Source organism: Alexandromys fortis, unplaced genomic scaffold (assembly GCF_014885135.2).
Source record: "Alexandromys fortis isolate MF-2015 unplaced genomic scaffold, M_Fortis_MF-2015_v1.1 scaffold_23, whole genome shotgun sequence".
Lineage (NCBI taxonomy): Eukaryota > Metazoa > Chordata > Mammalia > Rodentia > Cricetidae > Alexandromys > Alexandromys fortis.
This window is the reverse complement of record NW_026067907.1, coordinates 14,149,724-14,171,948: the sequence shown is the minus strand read 5'-3', so window position 1 is coordinate 14,171,948 and position 22,225 is coordinate 14,149,724. Positions and strand designations below refer to the sequence as shown.

The window sequence follows — 22,225 nt, the reverse complement described above, 5'->3', positions numbered from 1 at the left end:
ATCCCTGGGCCAGACTGCTTTCATTCTCTGCGCCTTTCCACCCTTGGGCCTGGAGCTTCTCTGGACCACCCTAGCAGCCTTCAGCTGTGGGTGTCCTTCCCCTCTGGTTTGGCTTCTTAATTCTCTCTCTGCTGCCAAGTACCCCTGCAGCAGCCAAAACAGCCCCTGTTCTTGCTTGTGTTCATTACCTAGGGCAACACTGAAGAGCCATTCCAGTTCTCTGCATCCTGTGAGTGCTCTGAACACAGAACTCTGTAGAAAAGGACTGGGGGTAGAGAAGCATCCATACTTGATAACTGCTTAGAAGGCAGTATATTTCTCAGTCTCATCTAAACGCTAAAGGAGTCCAGGGTAAGATTTTTAATATGCTGCTCACCTTGTAAGTGTGCTGTCGTAACTGGAGTTACTGTCCTAGCCCAATAAAAGCAGTTCACACCTTGCCCTTCTGCAGTTCGCACTTTCTGAGAGTATAGTATTCTATGTGAGCTGAATAGTAATTGTACAATTGCTTCCCAGCCTACTGAGTTTACAGCTTCCTAACAGATCACCTCCCCGACACTTCGGGGGAAGTCGTCAGTGACAGCACACACCCCAGCCCAGCGTGTAGCATGCTACATATAAAATCATGTCTGGGCTTTGCATGAAATTGTTCAGACAAATGTTAATCTAAATGTGTGTGAATTTTCTCCCAGTTTCGCAAAAGGGGGAGAGTTACCCTCATTGTTATGTAACTGGATATCAGTTTGCTCTTTGCCTGCATATAGGAGGAGGCCTGCCCCAGCTACAGTCCACAGGTGGCCATGGAGGTGAAGTAAGCTGTGTTTCAGAGTTTCCTCAGCCGGCTTTTCAACATCTAGAAAAATCAGCCTTCCAGAGTAGAATTTGGGTATGTTAGGGATGGAGGCAAAGTCAGTGTGGGGAAGCGTGTGCTGTTGGAATGGAGGACCGAGTGTCAGGGCTGTATCCCACCTACATGTGCAGACATGAAAGAGGCTCTGAGCCCAGTCGTGGTGTCCTTGAGGGTCTACCGTGCTTTCCTCATAACTACACCCAGACAACTTGACATTGTCGACACAGCAACTGATTATATGAAGTAACATTTATTTTCACTTCTTGTACATGGCAGAATTTTAACCAGATACAAATCAAGTTGCCTTCCAAGCCCATTTCTGTGCTTCAGTTTTCCTCCAGCCCCATGATTAGCTCTGAAATTCCAGTTCTGTTGAGGATTCATTCCAGAAAGTTCTTTGCACTTGCAGTGCTAAGTGCTCTGACTGGACACTGGTAAACGTTCCAGAGTATATACAGAGCTACGGTGTGGGTGTACACGGAGAGCCGACTGCAAAGCCTTTGGAGGGTTGGGTTCTAAAACCCATGTGTGGTGTTCACAGGCTGTTGTGCCTTGGGAAGTTATCCTGGTGAGGCAGGGCCTGCGTTTTCCTCGTGGACTTGTTCAATTTTGTTTATTTCCTTTTCTTGCTGGTGGGAAGGAGAGGCAAGTGAAGTGCCTCTGAATCAATGGTGGTTCTCAGCTGGTGGGTCACGACCCCTTCAGTGTTCAAATGACCCTTTTGCAGGGGTTGCTAAGACCATGGAAAACACAGATATTTATGTTATGATTCATAACAGTAACAAAATTACAGTTATGAAGTAGCAACAATAATTTTATGGCTGGGGGTCACCACGACAAGCGGAACTATAATTTACTAAAGGGTTTCAGCGTTGGGAAGGTTGAGAAACACTGCTCTTAATTTTAAAACAAACCTTAAGGTCTTGTTGCCGTTCATATGTGCAAAGGTTGATCTGTCGTAACGGCTTTCTCTTCCTCATAGACCTGTGGGTGGTGAAGATCTCAGGAGTGAGATTAAAAATGAATGAGGAGAGTTGGAGTAGTTTGTCTAAGGTGGGATTGAGAGAGACTAGATGGGGGAGGTTTAACAAAAGGCATTGATGTTTTAAATGCACAGAAATGCCACCCATCAATAATAAATGGTGTGGCATTGAACAGATGTGCCAAATTGAGTTATTACTGTGTGTGGATCAGTTAGTGGAGGGGAAGCAAACAGCACAGCCGGTGTTTTACAGCGTAGTGAAAACCTCTGTACAAACGTAAATGCCCATTTTAGGCCCTTGATGGCTGCTAAATGGAAATTTTTAAAGTTTGGAATTTGTAAAACATTCCAATGAATTTTTGTATATTTCTGAAGTATGAATTATTACTATGGACGCATGAGTTTGCTTTTCTGGAAAGGTAGATATCTGGAACGGAGTTCATGCTGCTCACGGCCGAGTGCTCGCTTGTCGAGAGCTTGTGTTGCAGTCGTCCTGAGGACATTGCACTTCAAAACTCGAGTCGTGTGCAACTGTTACCCAGAGTTTCTCTACATCTAGGTCCCTGCTCTGTACACTTACATACAGAGGCCCTCTCAGGAACCCTTTCTCGTGCTTTGAGATTGTCTCATCTGTTGAAATAGGAGCAGCGGGGCTGCGTCCCCAACACCCCAGCCGCTTGGCTAGCTCATGCCCGAAATAACAACACACAAACTGTATTCATTTAAGAACTGCTTGGCCCGGCTAGTTCCAGATTCTTATTGGCTAGCTCTTACATATTGTTCTAACCCATTTCTAATAATGTGTGTAAGCACCCCAAGGTGCGCTTACCTGGAAGATTCTAGCCTACTCGGAGGAGCTTCATTGCGTGCATCTGCCCGGGAGAGCTGAGCATGGCGCTGAGCAGTCTGACCTCACTTCCTCTTCCGCCCAGCATCCTATTCTGTTTCCTCCTCCCATCTATTAACCTATCAGGGCCAGCAGTTTCTTTATTGCTCAGCCAATGAAATCAACAGATTGATATGACACTCCCACATCACTCATCCCCCTCTGCATGTGGATTCAACAGATAGTTCTACACACATCCCCAAGAAAGAAATATTACAGTTTATCAGAGAGGAAGTCAACTTCAAACAATGAGTAAGCAAAAATCTGTAAAGTAGAGGAGAATATTTAACAGGTAGAAAACACCAGTTTCCCATGTGTCTGCATAGCACAGTGTGTAAGGTGTTTGTGTAAGTAAGTCCTGCATTGCAGAGTGTGTAAGGTGTTACAGTGAGTCCTGCACAGCAGTGTGTAAGGTGTTAGTGAGTTCTGCATTGCAGAGTGTGTAGGGTGTTACAGTGAGTCCTGCATAGCAGAGTGTGTAAGGTGTTAGTGAGTCCTGCATAGCAGAGTGTGTAAGGTGTTAGTGAGTTCTGCATTGCAGGACTGGAATTGCTGTGCACAATGACAAAAAAAAAAAAAAAAAAAAAAAAAAAAAAAAAAAAAAAAAAAAAAAAAAAAAAAAAAAAAAAAAAAAAAAAAAAAGATTAAACGTGAAACTATTTCACTCATCTTAACATTGATCCCCGTGTGTCTTTTTTGGCAACTTGTTTGCAGTTGTGCATCTCTGTTGCCCAAGCAAAAGTGAATCCTTTTTGCTCTTCCTACTGCGAACAAAATGGTCACAGTTCTTGCATGCAATACCAAGTTGGTTAAACTTAAAGTTCGTTAGACCAGAAAGACACATGACTGGGTTGTTAAATCTTCTGTTTTTGAATGTGTTTTGGTTGAGAACAAGGATCACAACTGTAAAAAGTGTTCCACTTATTTTAGCCATCTGCATTGTTAGCCCTCAGTATTTTCTAACCTTTCTCCCGTGTTTTCAGGTGCAAGATTTACTTGAATTAATCTCTTCACCTCCTAGCAATCCCATCCTGTCTTAAAAGGGAACTTGTCAAACTGACTTTAGAGCCACCAAATAAATCTGTTTTATGGTCTCCTTTAGATACCCACCCACCTCAGAACCCCTCACAGTGGAAGGTTCCCTGGTTCTCCTGAAGTCATCTCTCTCTGGTCACCTTCTCTGGGTTGTTAAGAAGGTGTTGAAATGTGAGAAGGGCTGGTAGTGAAATCAAATTGTGGCCCGGGGTTTTCACAGCACTTTGTCTGGCTTGCAGCTGCAGCTGCAAACAGCGGATATGAACTTAACCAGTCGCTCGCTGCAGTGCCGCTGGCTCAGCTCTGCCTTTGTAACTGGCTGAAGTAAAATGAAATGGCTGGAAAATTCCAGTCAAGTTAACACCAGTGGGAACGTGTGGAATTAAACAGTGTGAGCAAATGCTGGCTGGGTTGGGGAAAACTTCAGACATAAGTTTGAGGGTGGTAGTGAGGTTTGGGGGCCATTCCTGGCTTTTTAACAAGAGTCCATTGTTTTGACTAGTTCTTTTGCAGGAGCTTAGAGGTGCTTGCCATCAGAGTAACTTATGGAGCGTGCGGCTTGTCCGTCTGCCCTCTGGACCCAAATCACCCAACCCTTTATTCTGTTTTTTCATTTGAAAAAAAAAATAAAATAAACTGTTACCGCATTAGTGACAGACAATAAGCCAGATCTCAGCTGCTCCCTCAGATGGCTCTGGGGAACTGCTCCTTCTTTGGGCTAGAGACCCTCATCCCCTTCCTAGTTCCCTCTCTCGTCACATGTCCACTGCAGAAAACGGGAGCAGGCTCACTTCTTCAGTTGTGTTTATAGCTGTTATAGAGGAAGGATTCTGCAGGGAAGGAAATGGCCCAATAGAAGGAAGGTTTTGTATTATCAGTGCATTTTTTTTTCTCCCTGAACTTTTTGCTTCCTTTGGAAAATTGAGAGCTGACTGAGAAAAGATGTGGAGTCAGAGGCCCCTGGCGCTGGTTGGGAAAACATCTTCATTACTAGGTTTGGGGCGTGTTATCTGCAAGTGCTTGAGAGCTTTGCTTGCCAGTAATTCCCTGTCGCAGGGATTAACCAGTGATGCAAAGCATTTGATTAAGAGACTTAAAAGAAATCTCTCCTGAGGCGCATGATTGGCAGCTGTTGCAGGTGCCCCCCACCCAAAGCCTGTTTCATCTCTCAGTGCTTATATTCAGTTGTAATGGTTGTCCTGGGAACTCACCATGGAGATGGTTCAGTGAAGGATCTCTTTAGAGGTGAGACTTAGATATATCAGTAATGAAGTCCCTCGGAACTTCTGTATAGCTTAAAAAGAAACCCCTAGCCCCCACCCCAGCTATTCTATGCCTGGTATGGGAGATAAATAAAAATTATCAAGAAAAGCGGACGGTTTCCCAACAGGGGTGCTCCGCGTTTGGGAGAGTTCCCTGCTCCTGTGGGGTGCACTGTTGAGCCCCCAGCGTGTTAACCTGTCCGTCCTCCACTCCACAGATTACTATCATCTTCAAAGCACACCACGAGTGTACGGATCAGAAGGTGTACCAAGCTGTGACAGATGACCTGCCAGCGGCCTTTGTGGACGGCACCACCAGTGGCGGGGATGGCGACATCAAGAGTCTTCACATCGTGGAGAAGGAGAGTGGCCGTTACGTAGAGATGCATGCCCGCTACATAGGCACCACAGTGTTTGTACGGCAGCTGGGTCGCTACCTAACCCTTGCCATCCGGATGCCCGAAGACTTGGCCATGTCCTATGAGGAGAGCCAGGACCTGCAGCTGTGTGTGAACGGCTGCCCCACCAGTGAATGCATTGATGACGGACAAGGCCAGGTGTCCGCCATCCTGGGGCACAGCCTGCCGCACACCACCTCAGCACAGGCCTGGCCTGGCTACACACTGGAGACCGCCAGCACCCAATGCCATGAGAAGATGCCAGTGAAGGACATCTACTTCCAGTCGTGTGTCTTTGACCTGCTCACCACTGGTGATGCCAACTTTACCGCTGCAGCCCACAGTGCCTTGGAGGACGTGGAGGCCCTGCACCCCAGGAAAGAGCGCTGGCACATCTTCCCCAGCAGCAGCCGTGCAGGGGGCACTGACTTGTCCGTTGGTCTTGGACTCACATGCCTGGTCCTTATTGTGTTTTTGTAGGGCTTGTTTGTTTTTTGTTTTGGGTTTTTTTTTTTTTTGGTTTTTTTTTTCTTTTTTTTTTTTTTGTCTATAACAAAATTTTAAATATATATTGTCATAATATATTGAGTGAAAGAGTATATATATGTATATACCATGTATATGACAGATGTTTGTCCTGGAACACCAGATTGTACATTATGTGTTTGGCTGTTTTCACATATGTTGGTTGTAGTGTTTTTTGATTGTATCAATTTTATTTTGCAGTTTTGTGAAATGTTTTATAATGTCCCTGCCTAGGGACCTCTTAGAAAGCACTTTATTTTTTATATATTAAATATTTATGTGTGTACCTGGCTAATATGTACAGTGTATATACACAGACACCACAACAATCCATTTGAAGGTGACCAGTTTGCAGCTACCCTGGGTGTTCCTCCTGCACGTCCATTGCTACTGATTTGCCAAGATGGAGCGGTCTCCCTACCTGCAGTGTCAGTTTGAGAGGAAAGTTGTTCCCGCCCTTGCAAGTACTTTTGATTCTTAAAACACGGATCTCACTTAAGAGCCCTGTTTCTAGCAACTCACTTTCTCAGAATGTGGGGACAATATTGCTACAACTGCAGTCCTTCTTACTCTGATTGTGACATTTGAGCACATGTGGCCTGTGAGATTGACCGTTTGTGAAGAGTCTGGTGATGGCTGTTTCAGGTAGATCCCAGGCATCTTGCTACGCCTACGCCTGATCTAGTCCCCTAACCCTGTTTAAATTGTAGTTTTCCCCTCCTTTAACTCTTTAAGGAAAACCAAATCAGAACTTAGTAGATTTCATGCCTTGCTCTCCCTCTCCGCAGTTTGTAGAAATCATGTTCTTAACTCTCTCCTCCCTGGCTGGTTGGAATCCTAATGGTTCTCTCCGGCTCCCCCCAATGTCTCCTTCACCGCACCTCAGGATTCCAAACTCTGGCTGTTAGTCTTCCTCTGATATAAGGTCCAGGTGTGGGGCCTTGAGATCAGGAAATCTTCCTTGTGTATCGATACACACTTGCCTGTGGATGCTGGTGAGTCCCGATGTTTGTTAACTAGGCATTGCGCTGCCCAAGAGGCCTCTGTCTTTTCAGCTCTGCCATCTTAACATCTGTAGTCACTTAGCGAAATCCCCATATAGTAAAGTCTCTCCTTGCCTCTGCCACCCCATTGTTGGTACCAACTCTAAAGGGCTGTGAGAGTAGCAGAGTTAACTCCTGAATAGATAGGTTTGTATTATTATATCTAAATGTGAGTGTTTGGTTCCAAGAAGTAATACAATATTTTTAAGGTTTACATTAATGCAAGCAAAAGATACGAACTTTAAATACTGGAGTGATTTAGCCATGTCCTGTTGGCTGGTGGCACTGACACACTCAGGCTGGCGGCAGGAAAGGGTGTCATGTTGTAAAGTTCTTAGAGAAGTGATAATCATCACAAGGTGGGATGGTGTGTTTATCTAGGAGCAGCAAACCCTTACCTTGTGTGAAATTATGAAGGCATCTTTAAAAGCTGAAAACTCCAGAGAGCTGGAATCTTACCCTGTAAAAAAAAAGAAAAAAAAGGTCTTTTTAAGAAAACTAGATTAGGACCTTCCAACCCGAAAGCATGACCGTTTTTGTCCATCTGTGGAGTCATGGACCAGAATCCGTCAGTAGCTAGTAACTTGTAATTGAGTAGAACAAGGAAGGAGAGATGTTGGCTACTTTTAACCACTATTTTTGTGCAAATAGTATAAAGAAAAAAAATAGAAGTTTCTGCAGTGTCTGGCTTTAGAGTGTGATTGATAGATACACCTTTATCCTTTTGTAGGGAGAACAAGACCACCACCTCTACTCATAGTTTGGAAAAGGAAGCTTGCTTAGCTGTATTCTTTAGTGGGAAAGGGTGCCTGTGAGATGTACTACAACTGTAGTAATAGTAATAGAGTGTGGTGTGTGTTTCTCCCTAATAATCAGTGTCTGTATGACCTTGACAGTCCCCACAGATAACTTTTAAAAGTAAAGTATTTCTGTAGAGAAGGGCCAGGTTTTCTTTGGGGTTTCTAAGAACACACTGCTTGCACTTGCTTCATGAAGTCTTTAGCCAAAAGAATTTCAGACCATGCCAGCATATGAATAGGCAGGCTATAGCTCGCCATGGGTCTCCTGGGAGAGCTTAAAACTTGGGCCAAAACACTGGTTTTTTCACAGAGTCATGTGGCAACTTTAGAGAAGACTCAAAAAACACTTTGCTTCACTGTGCTTAGAAATCCCCCACATTGTGCCGAGTCTTTCCAGAGAAACCTGTAGATGTGGTTTGTAGGCATATGAGTATCTGTAAAAACAGTGAGTGTGCAGTGTGTAAATACTTTAAATTATTATGCTAGAAAAAAAAAATAATAAAGTTACAGACCGTGCTGTCGAATGTTTGTTCTGTGATTATAGTGACGCCTGCTGGAAGAGCTGAGGAGCCTCTGCAGAAGCCAAGGAGTAAGGGAGTTAAAATCCCTGTAGTTTTCGACGAGATGGACTCCTTGCCCCTGTCTCCTTTGACTGCTACTGTAGTTTTTTTTTTTTCCTTTATAACTTTTAAGCAATTACAATAAAGCAGTGTCTGTGAGACTGGCCGCTGGTCCTAAAGTTCTATCTGTAATGAGTAACTTCGCCCCGTGACGCTGCACACTGGGTCTTCTGAACGTCTCCTGGGAAGATGTGGGAGGTAGGGCTGTTTTTTGTTTTTGAAACCTTGCAAACCCTCACTTCCTGGGTGTTTTAAAAGGAGGTGTCGTGATTATAAGTTATTTGTGTTAAAGAAATAGAGGGTAGAAAAGTTTGGAAACAAGACTCAGGAAAGCGCCTGCCCTCATTAGGCGGTATCCTAAATGCAGTAAACCTGGGGGTTGTCAGGGTGTGGGGGAGACTCACATAGTTCTTGAATAGAGTGCTTGCTGTGTGTAACAGTTCAGAGCACAGAAATGGGAAGTCATGTCAGCTGCATCATGCAGGCTACCGTTCCCGGCTGACTGGATGCCATGTGTGTAACACAAGAGTTCATACTTCCACTACTGCCCCGGTCCATTCCCATCTCACCTCCAGAGACCGCAACTAGAGAAAGTCTTAAAAACTCAGAGATATTTCCATTTTCTTAAACAAGTGATTTTGAGTTTTCTTAAGATCCAAGAATCCTGTTAGTTACCTAATTTATTTCATTTTTATAAAAAGTGTATTGATGCTATTTTATAGCCTAGAGTGGGGGCAAGGGTAAGACAGTCTTTGATTCCTACAGACTTACACTGTGTTTTTGTAACCAAACATCTATTTCTGTGTGAATCAAGCAACGCCTCTCCACCCCCTAGAAGGTAAACAAAAGAAGTTCAAAATTCTATTTCTACTTCTGTTTTCTGTGTGTCTTCTAACGGGAAATCAGTTCAATAGTGTTTTTTTTTTTTAATTACTGTTCTCCCCACCCCAGAGAACCTCTAGTAAGATGTCTCAAACTGTCAACTAAATGCAGCGTCCCCTCCACCTTTGAATGTGCCGTCACTGTGTTTGGAGTGTCTCCTCTCTTGTGAATGGCTTGCAGAAAACAGAGACTGACCAGAAGGACATACTGCACACGGCCAGATCTCACTGTTTTCATTAGAATGATACCAGATCAACTGAGCAAACTGATTCTGTTGACCAAAACATATTAATGTAGATCTATCACACTACCATTAGAAGAAAATAAACATAGAGCAGTATTTCCTAATTGAAGGGGCTTTTCTTTATGGTTCTGAGCCCAGCCCTTTAATGGCTGAGCTATCTCTCCAACCCCTAACTTACTTTTTTAATGAGTAATACATCAGTGGTCCTTTTTTTCCTTTAATTCAAAAATGAAAACTCCACTCCAAGGTTTAAAAAAAAAATCAGTAACCAGATCAAACAGATAAGACTAATCCACAAATGATTGGCAAAGTAAAAGTGCACCTGATATAATAAGCAATCTTTACAACTGGGGCTATTTCAAGGCCTGGGAAGATAGTCACGTGTTTGCCACACAATCATAAGGACCTGGGTTAAGATCAGAAGCAGTGGCCCGTGCTGATGATTCCAGTTCTGGGCGTGTGAGGCCAGGAAGAACTCTGAACTGACCAGCCAGCCTCACTGAATTGGTAAGCTCCATGTTTAGTGAAAGATGCTGTTGCAAATAAGCCATAGAGGGTGACACCTAGTGTTACCTCTGGCCATTACATGCATGTCCACACACATCTACAGAACACTGCATACCCCACACACCAAGAAGAAACTGATGATACAGGTAAGAATGACCACCATAGACAACACACATTTGAATGATTGGTCTACAGCTGATGGAACTGCTTAGGAAGAGTTAGGAGGTATGTCACTGGGCTTTGAGGTTTTAAAAGCTGAGGGCATTCCATTCTCTTGCACTGTCTGCCTCTTGCTTATGGGTCAGATGTAAGGTCTCAGCCTCTGCTCCAGCACTGTATCTGCCTATCTGTTGCCATACTCTTTGCCATGATGGTGATGGACTCAACCCTCTGGAACTGTAAGCAAACCCCCATTAAACTCTTCTATAAGTTGTCTTTGTCATGGTGTCTCTTCACAGTAGTAAAAAAGTAAGAGAAGTTTAGGAACATTCCAGTCAATAATATGACACCACCAAGGGAAATGGTGCTAACATTTCATTGGTTCATGTACTGGCTGGTTTTGTGTGTCAACTTGACACAAGCTAGAGTCACCAGAGAAGGAGCCTCGGTTGAGGAAATGCATGAGCCAGCTGCGAAGTATTTTTCTCTACTAGTGATCAATGAGGAAGGGCCCAGCCCATGGTGGGTGGTGCCATCCCTGGGAGGGTGATCCTGGGTTCTATAAGAAAACAGGCTGCACAGGCCAGGAGAAGGAAAGTAGTAAGCACTTCCCCTCCATGGCCTCTGTATCAGCTCCTGCCATCAGGTTCCAGACCTCCTTGAGCTCCTGTTCTGGCTTCCTCCAATGATAAACTATGATCTGGAAGTGTAAGCCAAGCAAACCCTTTCCTCTCCAACTTGCTTTTTGCTCATGGTGTTTTGTTTCACCAATTGAAACCCTAACAAGACAATTACCAATATCATAAAGATGGGAGAGGTACTGATTGCCTTTCTCTAAGCAAAAGAAAAACCAAGCCTGTGTCTCATGAATATTACTTTCTTGATGGAAATAGAACATTAAAAAGGTCAGTATAGTACAAATACAAGATCTTTAGCTCCAATCAAATTGGAAATTTAAATGACATTTGGAGTTCAGGAAAGAGGTTAAAGATTACCTGGGAAGAGATAGGAAAAGCTTGCAGATCAAAATTGCAGATATGGATGCTTTCTGGTTACTGTGAGCCACAGGGCCAAAGACTTTTATCTAGTCTACTCAGGAGGCAGCATGCTAAGGGTTAAGTTTCAATCCACTTCCTTTACTCATTGTGCCTCCTGAGGCATTCTAAACCATGTCTAGACTTCCATTTTTTCATCTTTATAATAAGAATCCTAACATCACACTTCAAACATTCACGGTGAGGAGTAAATTTACTACTTTATCTAAATTCCTTAGCATAACACCCATACACTGTTGACAGAGATTTCTGTCCTGCCAGGTCCCAGAGCTGCTCAGTCCCAAAGAAACACAGAATGGTCTACATTAATTATAATTATAATTGGCCTATTAGCTCAGGCTTCTTAAAAATTAACTCTTTCATCTTACATTAACCTATATTTTTTTTGTCTGTGTTAGCCACATTGCTTGGTATTTTTTATCAGAGGCATTTTCATACTGCATCTTTTGCATCTGGGCGATGACTGCAGACTGAGCCTTTCCTCTTCGCAGAATTCTACTATTCTGGTCACCCCCACCTATACTTCCTGCCTGGCTACTGGCCAATCAGCACTTTATTAAACCAATACAAGTGACAAATCTTTACAGGGTACAAGACCATTGTCCCACAGCAATACAATGCTTAAAATTGTACCTGAGATGAACCATTTATGTGTTCACCTTAGGGAACTGGCAGGCCACTGAGTTATCCATAGAACTACATTTAGTTTTTAAGCCCCTAATAAGTTCCTACAGCACATCCCCCTTTTGTTTAAATAAGAGAATGCTAAGCATAATACAAAATTATATACAATAAGAACAAATATCAAGTATAAAATTAGAATTATAAGCAGTATAAACATTATCAAGCAAGAAACGTGATAAATCTTTCAATAATTATCCTATTCTAAGGAGTCTAAGTACTGTATTATAAATAATTTGGCCAAGTCATGAGAGGAAAGTAACTATGACTATCTAGTCTTCAACCCCATCAAAGACCATAGAAGGAAAATAATATTACTTGATTAAGCAGGAAGTGCAATCAAGCAACTTTCAAAATGTACAACAAATGACAGAGACAACTGGCTACCTGGACAATCACCCAAAGTCTCATTTGCAATATTGGAGCAACCAACTATGGCTAAAACCTACAGTAACTGACAGACTATTTTCAGAGGCAGGAAATTTTTCAGAACTGTCCTACCCTGTCTTGGCAAGATTTGACAGTCTTTTTTCTAGTATCCTGCTTGTCCTGTCTGGACATCATGCATTTTGTCAGTGGTCGATGCATGGACAGTTCCTTGCCCAAAGGCCAGTTTTTCCAAGAGGAAAACAAGCTCCAAGTGGAGTGTCTTTGGTGCTCAACATTCTCTAGGGAATAGATCAGTGCTGCCAGGAGCAATTGTGTTTCATGTCAACACAACCCTAATTTATTTAAATGTCATATTCAACAGGTCTTTGAAGTAGTTGAAGATTACCTATCTTTGCAGAATACAATCTCTATGTATCTAAAGAACCTGATTAGTCTAACTATAAGTATAACAAACATGGATGACTATTGACCTATAATTCTTAATACCTATATATCTTAAAGACTAAGACTTCATATTAGAATATTAAACAATCTTTAAACAACTGTGCAACAAATAAGAACAATGACCTCAAAATGTATCAATATACAAAATGTCTTAAGTAGAGGTAGAAGCATGCATGCATACAATATGACAAAATAACTTTGCCTAGGTATACAAATATTGTAGACAAAAATAGGAACATATTCAATATAATTTAAGTTTGTGTCAATATACAAGAATCTATACCAATGTAAATTGCCTATAAATAATAGCTCACAAGTATTCATGCTATTATTCACTATTATTATTAGTGTGAGTAAGCTCATACTAATCTACCTATTACCCCATCCAACTGCCCTTTTTTTTTGCAGAGATCCCTGAGCTACATAATTCCCCCCCTATACCAATTATAATCAACTCCTAATTACGCCCCTAACCCTGAGAACAAACTTTGTTGGAAGAGGGGATGTCGTCTTCTAGAATTACTTCCAGCTGTCATGGGGGTGATATTCTTTCTATGGAATCCTGTGAAAGAAGAATAATGGTCAAGTTTCAAGATTACTGTCTGTATAATTGCAAATACTCTCTGGGTATTCAGTAGGGTTTTTCTGAGGTTCCTATTTGGAGTTCTTGCCAGAATGTTGTAAAAAGGTGCACCATTTCAGCTAACCAAATTGGAACCATCTAGAGCAGCTGGTACCCAAACCAGGTCTTAAAGTAGCATCATGATGTCATAACAACCAGGTGGAGTTGTTGTTATAGGGCCCCATCATCTTTCTAGAAACTTCAAAAATTACTACAGGAAAATTTATTGTTTATTGTGGAAAACTTAAACGTTATTTGCACAGACATATCTTCAATGAAAGGTACAATAGAGACAAAAATAGGTATGAAGAAGACAAATACATGAGAATTCCAAGGGCTGGTTGATTCTTCAATGTAGTGAGCATCTAGTTGCTCCTGTACCAGCTGTTCTAAAGCCTGCAGTTGGTCTTCTCCTAAAGACCACTGTTTAACCCATATTTGTTTCTCAGTTAACCATTTTAAAAATAGGGCTCTTGGTGTCTCTAAAGGTTTGCTAGTTGATTTGTGTTCTTATACAGCCTGAGTGGCTGGTGACCTTTGTGTATAGTACCTTATAATATCATTTCCAAAAGTATAAGTTTCTGGGACTGCAGAAATGTTAACCTGAGTATTCCATTGCTGCAGCAGATCATGACCCAATAAGTTCACTGCAATGTTAGCCACATACAGCCTCAGCCTTCCTGTCCTTCTGGCCCTTTGCATTCAACCCATCTTGTGCTTTGTTTCACTTGGTTCCAGTTCCTAGGAATTGAACATCTGCCTCTTGAAGAGGCCAATCTAGATGCCAAGATTCTGGAGTAATGATACTCACATCTGAACCCATGTCTATCAAACCCACAATTACAATGCTATTTGTATGCACTCTTAGCTTTGGTCTTTGATCATTTATAGAAGTCTGCCAGAATATACATTTCCTATTTCCTACTGTAAATTTTGATCCATCCTCCATGTTTATTCCACCATCCAGAACAGTGTGGTTTTTTATAGAAGGCTCTGGATTTTTTAATTTTTCTGGTGAGACATGTCCTCCACAGTGACTGGGAATGGCGAGGCCACTTTTGACTTGGGGATCTGCAAGAGGCCCCTCAAGGAGTTTCCCAATGATATCCAGTTGCCTCGTCTGTCTTTTGTGGATCTGTATTCATTGGTCCAATGTTGACCTTTGCCACACTTTCTACATAATCCAGAAGGTTGATGCCTTTTTATTTTTGTCATTCCCAGAGGAGATACTATTTCTAGGAATTCCTTGCCTACAATCCCTTCTCAGATGTCCTATTCTACCACAATTAAAAACATTTGATATTTTGATGTATCCTCATACCTTCAGAAATTGCTTCTCCTACACAAGATTCAGTATTATAGTCAAATGTCTCAATGTTCATTGTATGCAGGATCCATTCATCCATAGGCGCTGATCTAACCTTTAAAGGCCCAAGTATCTTTCTGCATTCTAAGTTGGCATTTTCAAAAGCCAGAGATTCAATAAGTCTCATCTAGCATCTGGGTCTGTGACTCCTACAGCTTTAATCTTTGAAAAAAGTCACTAAAAGGGTTCTCTCTGTCCCTGTTTAACCCTGTTATATGATTCAATTTGTTTTCCTAGTTTTTAAATCCTGTCCCAAGCATTTAAGGCTGCTTTGTGGCATAGGGACAAGATTTTTTTCATTGTAAAGAGCTTGAGCCTGTGGGTAAGCATAAGTGCCTTTGCCAAGAATTTGATTTTGGGAAGTCTCAAGTCCTTTTGCTTTTCCCTGTTGTTCTAAAATTTTTGCCTCTTTTCACAAATAACATTTCCACAGCAGTTGGGGCCCATCATCCAGGACTTCTGAAACTAGTTGAAGCCAGTCATGTAGAGTAGCCTTATTGCTAGAAGCCCATGTCTTTACCATCTCTCTAACAAATATGGAATGCAAGCCTAAGATACTACTGCTTGCTTAATTTCTTTCAGATCATTCCTTCCTATAGGTATCCATCTACTTTCTTTGGATCCTTTTGAGCCTTAGGACCTGATGCTTTGTCAGAGTAGATTACAGGGTAGGAAGCTAAAGCCCTAGGTAAGTCATCTCTGACAGCTACTGGTGATGGAAAAGCCTGTCCTTGAGCCTTCATCCCCTGCTCATCAGCTCCAATAATTTCCTCAATTGTTTCAAATCTTCTTATTATTGTCTTTTGTAAAGTCTGAATCTCCTGCCCTGTATATATTTCTAGTGATTTCATTAAGGTACCTAGGCTCTGGTCCTCATTCTGCACATGTGATTCCAAAGTCTAAAGTTTTTTCTTTAAAAATAACATCTCATCATTGGACATTATTTGGTTAGCATGCAGATTGCCTTCCTGGAGAGATACTCTATCTGCTAACCTATCATAAGTTTTTAACAGATTTTGATTGTCAAATTCAACAGTATGAATTCTTTCAGATAATTTCTCCATACCCTTTGACATGGATTGAATTTTGTCTGTCAAATTAATGTTATTCTTTCCAATAGTATTATTTTTTCAGGCAACTTTTGATTTTCAATGGTATTAATCCTGTCAGCTGGCTGTTCATTATTAGTCTGTAAAGACTGTATCATTTCTAAAAGTGCCTCATTCTTGGCTCTGCTATCAAACCATTTTCTTAAGGCTATAATATGAAGAAAAAACTGAGTCCCAATATCCAATAAATGGATGTATCACAATAACCATATAAGCCTTGCAGAATACAATCCATAGTATCAGCAAGAAGGTTATTAAAATGTTGCATGTTAATGTTGTCTGCAATTATATAACTTTTATTAATTAAATCAAATAGATCTCATGTTATGAGATCTGGTAAATTGTTTTAGGTGTAATAATCTTTATCATCCAGCAGGTGTCGCAGTTGCAGAGTAGTGACCGGCTGCACAACCGGTGGTGGCACCACAGTCCTGTGCGGCTTCAGACTTCTGCCTTGGTGCTGGTCAAATGCTGACAAATATGCTTTGCTTGACAAACCAAAAGCAATCAAATCAACTCTGTACTCGGAGCAAGGAGCCCAGAACTCACGAGCAGGGAGCACAAACTGGAAGCTGTGCAAGGGCCACGTGGCAGGGAATGTGGCAGTGGTGGGAGGAAATGTGTGTGAGCTTGGGAAACTTCCAAGTCACTGTGCACTTAGCTCCACTGTGGCGGGGGTTTTACAAAAACCACTTAGTAGGTGAAAGCAAGCCAGGCAGGCAAGGGTGGGAGACCTTCTGGGCTGTGGACTGTTTGGGACTTTTGGACCAGTCGCCCCAGTAGGTGTGGAGTTGGGATCCACGTAGGGTGCTAGATGAAGACGGACGCTAGAAAGAATTCCCACACTAGCTCAGAATTGAGTACAATAAAGGGCTATTTATTTAGAGGCAGACTCACAGATCATAATCCTCTGCTCAAACGGGAAAACAGCAACCAAATCCTGCAGCAGAAAAGAGAGCGGGCCAGTGCTTTACGTTGGTATTTATAGTATAAGAGGCCACACCCAAGTGGGCAGTTAACTTAAAGGCTCCTGGCTGAAGGATTTCTTACAGCAGGCCATCTATAGAAGGCTAAGAGATTTGGACTGGCTTCATCAAGCAAAGTTGTTTCCCTCTGGATTTAATCTCTTTCAGGAGCTTAAGAGGTGGCTCAGCTTATAGCTTCAGAGGTTCAGTCTCTTATCATCATGGCAGGGAATATGTGGGGAATATGGTGGTATGCAGGCAGACATGGTGCTAAAGAAGTAACTGAGAATCCTACATATCGCAGGCAACAAGAGTCAGACACTTGGTGTTATCTTGAGTATAGGAAACCTCAAAGCCCACCTCCACAGTGACACACTTCCTCCAACAAGGCCATACCTACCCCAACAAAGCTACACCTCCAAATAATGCCACTCCCTTGAGCTTATGGGGGTCAATTACATTCAGACCACCACAAAACTACCTTAAAATATTTACTATTTTATTCCCAGTGCTCCACATTCAAAAGAGAAGCATGAGGTGACTGGAGAGACAGTTCAATGACTTAAAAATCTTAGAGAAGCCTTGGGTTCAATTTCCAGCATCCACATGGTGGCTCCCAATCTGCCACTACAGATCCAGAGGATTCAGCTCGCTCGCGCGCGCTCTCTCTCTCTCTCTCTCTCTTTCTCTCTCTCTCTCTCTCTCTCTCTCTCTCTCTCTCTCTNCCCTGGACATGCACTAGCTGCTCTCACCTTTGAGCTGACAGCTACAGATCGCTCTCTCTCTCTCTCTCTCTCTCTCTCTCTCTCTCTCTCTCTCTCTCTCTCTCTCTCTCTCTCTCTCTCTCTCTCTCTCTCTCTCTCTGTCCTCCACAGGCACTAGGCATGCACATGGCACACATACATACATGCAGGCAAACACTTGTATACAAAAGATAGAAATAAATATAATTTTTAAACTTGTTTTCAAAAAAAGGAGGATGAGTGTATTTTCTAACTGACATGATCTAACTTTGGGAAACAGCCCACTAGAAAGTCTTGGAGTTAAAATATTTCCCTAATACTTAAAAGCATCCCTATGTATTTTATTGAAAGAACATTTAGTGAAGCAGGGACTCAGACACCCTAGATGGTAGTAACGGGTTCCCACATAGCAAGCAGGCATGCTAGAAGTTCTCAGTTGCAAAATTTTTCTGACAAGAAATTTTCCCTGGTTCAGTGGAGAAGAGCATATCCCATAATCCTTATCGTGCACCAACCCTTTTCCATAGCTGTTGTCCCCAGTGTGAATCTTGTTACTTTTTATCCAGATGGGCAAGCTACTACTCCCAAGTTTTCCTGAATGATTGCTATGATTAGAGAAATTGTAACTGGAGACCAAGTCATTGGAAGACCCTGGAATCAATTATGAATGTGCCCTGTGTGGGGGCCAACAGCTCCTGTGGTTCAACGAAGACAATTGCTTCTTTGGGGTATTTCTGACCTCAATTTAAACAACTTATTTATAATCAGGATTTTGTCGTTCTGAACATAAATTGGAGCAGCCAATTGGACAGTGCAAGAGTTGCCTACTCTGAAGACTCCCCCAGCTCCACAAAGATCTTTGAGGGAAAAATTAATAGGGACCAGTGAAATAGAAGTGTGGAAAGAAAATTTAAAACCGAAGATAAGCAATCTGTTTCTCAGAAGAAAAGATAGGTCTATGTTCTCAACATTGCATTTTACCAATCAAGTTAACATTGATGTATCAACAATCTGGGCTACTAGCAAACAATTACCAATAAAATAGAATTTTCCACTTTGATCTGCCAGTAGTGAGAATGTAGACCAAACTGCCTAAGTTTTAAAAGCACTGGGGATCAAACCTAGGATATCATGCATATTGGGCAAATGGTCTTCCATTGAACTGAACCCCCTAGCTCCTAAAAATATAGCTAATGCATCTTGTGCTTGCAGAGTAGCATCTTTTCTTTTCTTTTTTTTTTTTTTACTGATTATGCATTTGCTCACTTGAGACTCTTATTCTCCTTTTCAACGTCACTAAGCTATATCAACCCTAAACTAAATTATGATCTCTGTTATCCTCACCCACACCTACTCCCAACTATTCCCAGGCATTTGAAAATGTTTAGACTAAACAACAAAATCACTAAATGAAAATCTGAGGCAATGTGCCAAGTTTCAGAGAAAAAGAAAGAGAAGCAAGTGCTATTTTTACTCCACCCATAGAATATGAAAATGATAAAAAGAAATGTCAATAATTCATACTCCTGCTGAAGGCAGGAATGTGGTGTTTAAGATAGGGATCTGGGCACTCTAGCCCTGGGTGTTCAGTGCCTCCATATCCTGCCTTTGAATGACTCATTTCTACAATCTGGCCTTCCTCATCTACAGCTTTCACAGACCTGGTCTATTATGTAAAACAAGATGAATTTCCCAGCAGTACTTCTGAAATCTCTCCCATGAGACATTGTGCAAGGAAGCTTTCCCTTTGACATACAACACGGCGCAATGTTGCATAAAATGCAGATTAACATTGCATTTGTCTAAAGAGCAATTATCTGTCAGGTTATTTAGAATGCATCTGATAATGGAGTTATTTGAACCACCAAAGAAACCTTTCCTTTATGTATGTATTGTGTACATGTATGTGTTAATGTGTGTGTGAGTACACACACTTGCCATGTATAGACCAGGGGACAACTTCAGGTATTGTTCCTCTGGTGCCATGTAGCTTTCTTTCTTGATGCCATGTGTTCATGAAGGTTTGTGTGTACATGTGCATATATGCATCTAGTGTTGCATGCACACAAGTATTTGTACATGCACAGGCCAGAGACTAACACCGTCCTCAGCCACTCTCCACCTTACACTTTCTGAGACAGAGACTCTCACTGGACCTGGAGCTCATCAGTTCATCCAGTCTGGCTGTCTAGTAGGGTCTGGGGTCTGCTCACTCCACCCCCGGTGCTGCTCATTGTTAAATCATTTCTCTCCTTACCATGCCCTACACGGTCCACTCTCTTCCTCTGTCTTTATTTAATTTTAGATATCTGAGGCCTGATAGATTAACTGTCTGTTTATTCCTAATGGCATTCTCAAAGTTATTGTTAGTCTAAGGCAGGCAACAAAAACACAGATAACTGATATAATTCCCACCCTCCACAGGGGTACTGCAGCCCTATTTTCTCTCAATGGGGTGTTTATGATGTGATGGAAGAAGGGGACGAGACCACAGCCCAGTGAATCCCATTGTATTAACTGTGTAAATCAGTAGAAATAGAAATAATAAATACTAGAACCTGAGGATGCATTTTCTCCTATTAAGAACTAGTCACCTATTGTTGACATTATGAATCAAATATTGATTTTTTTTCTCTGTATAAGACGCAAAGCCAAGATGATGATCCACTTCACCAACGTGAAGAAATCATGGCAATTTTTTGCCTACTCCATTTTATCATATACTTTTTGTCTAATTCTTCCCACGTATTCTGAATTTATATTTGAGATGGTAAGAGATTAGCAATTCTATTGTTTCTATCTGTTTTCTGGTGTTATAACAAAATTCCTGACTCTGAGTAATTTATAAAGAAAAGTAGATGGTGTAGCTCGTCGATCTGAAGGCTAGACATCCAACATAAGGGGTCAGCATAATCTTGGCTTCTGGGAAGAACTTCATGCTGTTCCAGGCATGATAAGAAAACAATAGAGCAAGCAGGTACATGTGGAGGAAAGTGTGTGTGCAAAAAAGCAAAGGATCCAGATAGTGGTGGAGTGCACCTTTAATGCCAGCAATCCCAGGGCAGAGGCAGGCAAATCTCTGTGAGTTCAAGGCCATCCTGGTCTACAAAGTAAGTGCCAGGACTGTTACACATAGAAACCCTCTCTAGAAAACAAACAAGCAAAGAGTAAAGGAGATGTCAGATTTGTTTCATAACAACCTGTTATTACACAATTAACACACTACCATGGGGATGTCACTGACCCCTTTCGTAAGGCTTCAGCCGGGGACTCAGGTACCTCTTCAAAGTCTAGTACCTCTATCACACTGGAGACTCGGTCTCCAGCACACACATTTAGAGAACATGGAAACCATAAAACATATAACTGTTAATCTAAGTAAAACCACACAATCTGTAGTTAATTATTAAATAGGGTTCATAGGAAATTCATTTATATGAATATTTCCATTTCCCAGCAGGATCAAATGTGTGTGTGTATTTGTACATGCATTCCTGTGTGTATTTGTGTTAGCTTAAATGTAAATGGCAAGCTAGACGTGGTGGAGCATGTCCATAATCCCTGGATTTGTGAAGTAGAGGATCGGGATTCTAGGTCATCCTCAGATACCTAGTAAGCAGCAATAAATAAGAATTTTTAAATAAGAAAATTTAATCTAAGTGATGTTCACTTGTTTTTATGTATTTGAGAGTCTTAGAATGTAGGAAGTGTTGTGTCACTTTTCTGGGTACCACGAACAGACATCTATCTGTTTTCCCCAGGTAGGCACTGACAACAAACAATTCCACCCAAATCTAATTTGGTCAGACAGTGAGTTTACTGGGGTTCCTTATAGTAGTATAGCTGAGGAATTTCTTACCCAGAAGCACACTAAAATCCCTCTGCACACTGGTGTGGACTCACAACGGCTGCATCCCTACAGCTCTACTGGTCCCAGACTCCTCGAGGTCTCTAGCATTGTAAAAGCTTGTGTAACCTTGGGGAAGAGCCTTGTCGATCTACCGCTACAGTTTCCTCAGACGTGGGGTCTGTTTACTTTGAGCGATTTTTAGTTAATGCCTCTTCCCTCCTGAGTCTTAAAGTGGTGTCCCCTTTGGGAACACCAATTCAAACAAAGCAACGACACAGCGAACAGATTCTGTATGGGAACTACCACCTCCACTAATCCGAGTGATTCTAAAGTGCTTTTCTGATTCTTGAAGACTTTAAGACGCCCTGGGTTGTAGTGAAAAACCCCGTTGTGAGGGTCCCTGCGAGCTCTACTGCTTGCTGGAAGGGAAGGGAACCTTGAAAGGCGATAAGAAAACGCAAGTCAGTGTCTTAGTGAGCCAGGCAGATTCAGACCTCTGGCGTCTGACCCCAAGTGGTTTATTTTTGACATACTTGCAGACAGTAAAACTTTGGAAAAGAAGGTGTTCTCGTGACAATTATCACAATAAAACTTAGCACAAGTGACCCCTTCAACTCTTGTAAAGAAAACATGTAATTGAGGTGGCTCACTTACAGTTACAGAGGCCCAATCCACTATCATCACGGCAGGAGCGCGGCAGGGGACAGACAGACGTGAAGCTGGAGCCCAGAGGGCTACATCTTTCAGGCAAAAGGAAGTGGACTCACAGTCGCACTGGGGGAAGCTTAAGCAAAAGAGGCCTCATCG

At 42.0% G+C, this 22,225-nt stretch overlaps 1 protein-coding gene and 2 long non-coding RNA genes across 4 annotated transcripts in view; 2 read left to right on the top strand and 1 right to left on the bottom strand.

The window, feature by feature from the left end:
- Positions 1–8,505, top strand: part of Rgmb (repulsive guidance molecule BMP co-receptor b) — a 26,939-nt gene extending 18,434 nt beyond the window's left edge. The window contains exons 5-6 of one of the 2 annotated variants that reach the window (XR_007590650.1): positions 193–351; positions 5,234–5,365. Coding sequence is in view for 1 of the 2 variants with exons in the window: in XM_050135719.1 (XP_049991676.1) it covers positions 5,234–5,893 (660 nt within the window). In the remaining variant the exon portion in view is untranslated. Of the gene's footprint in view, positions 1–192; positions 352–5,233 lie in introns of both variants that reach the window. The other variant, XM_050135719.1, reaches the window with a different exon arrangement.
- Positions 363–22,225, bottom strand: LOC126497596 (uncharacterized). Its single transcript, XR_007590651.1, has 4 exons — positions 22,073–22,225; positions 7,380–7,441; positions 1,765–1,834; positions 363–1,583 (listed from the first exon to the last, which is right to left on the bottom strand). It is a non-coding gene; the product is annotated as an uncharacterized lncRNA (long non-coding RNA).
- Positions 1,843–3,367, top strand: LOC126497597 (uncharacterized). Its single transcript, XR_007590652.1, has 2 exons — positions 1,843–3,160; positions 3,236–3,367. It is a non-coding gene; the product is annotated as an uncharacterized lncRNA (long non-coding RNA).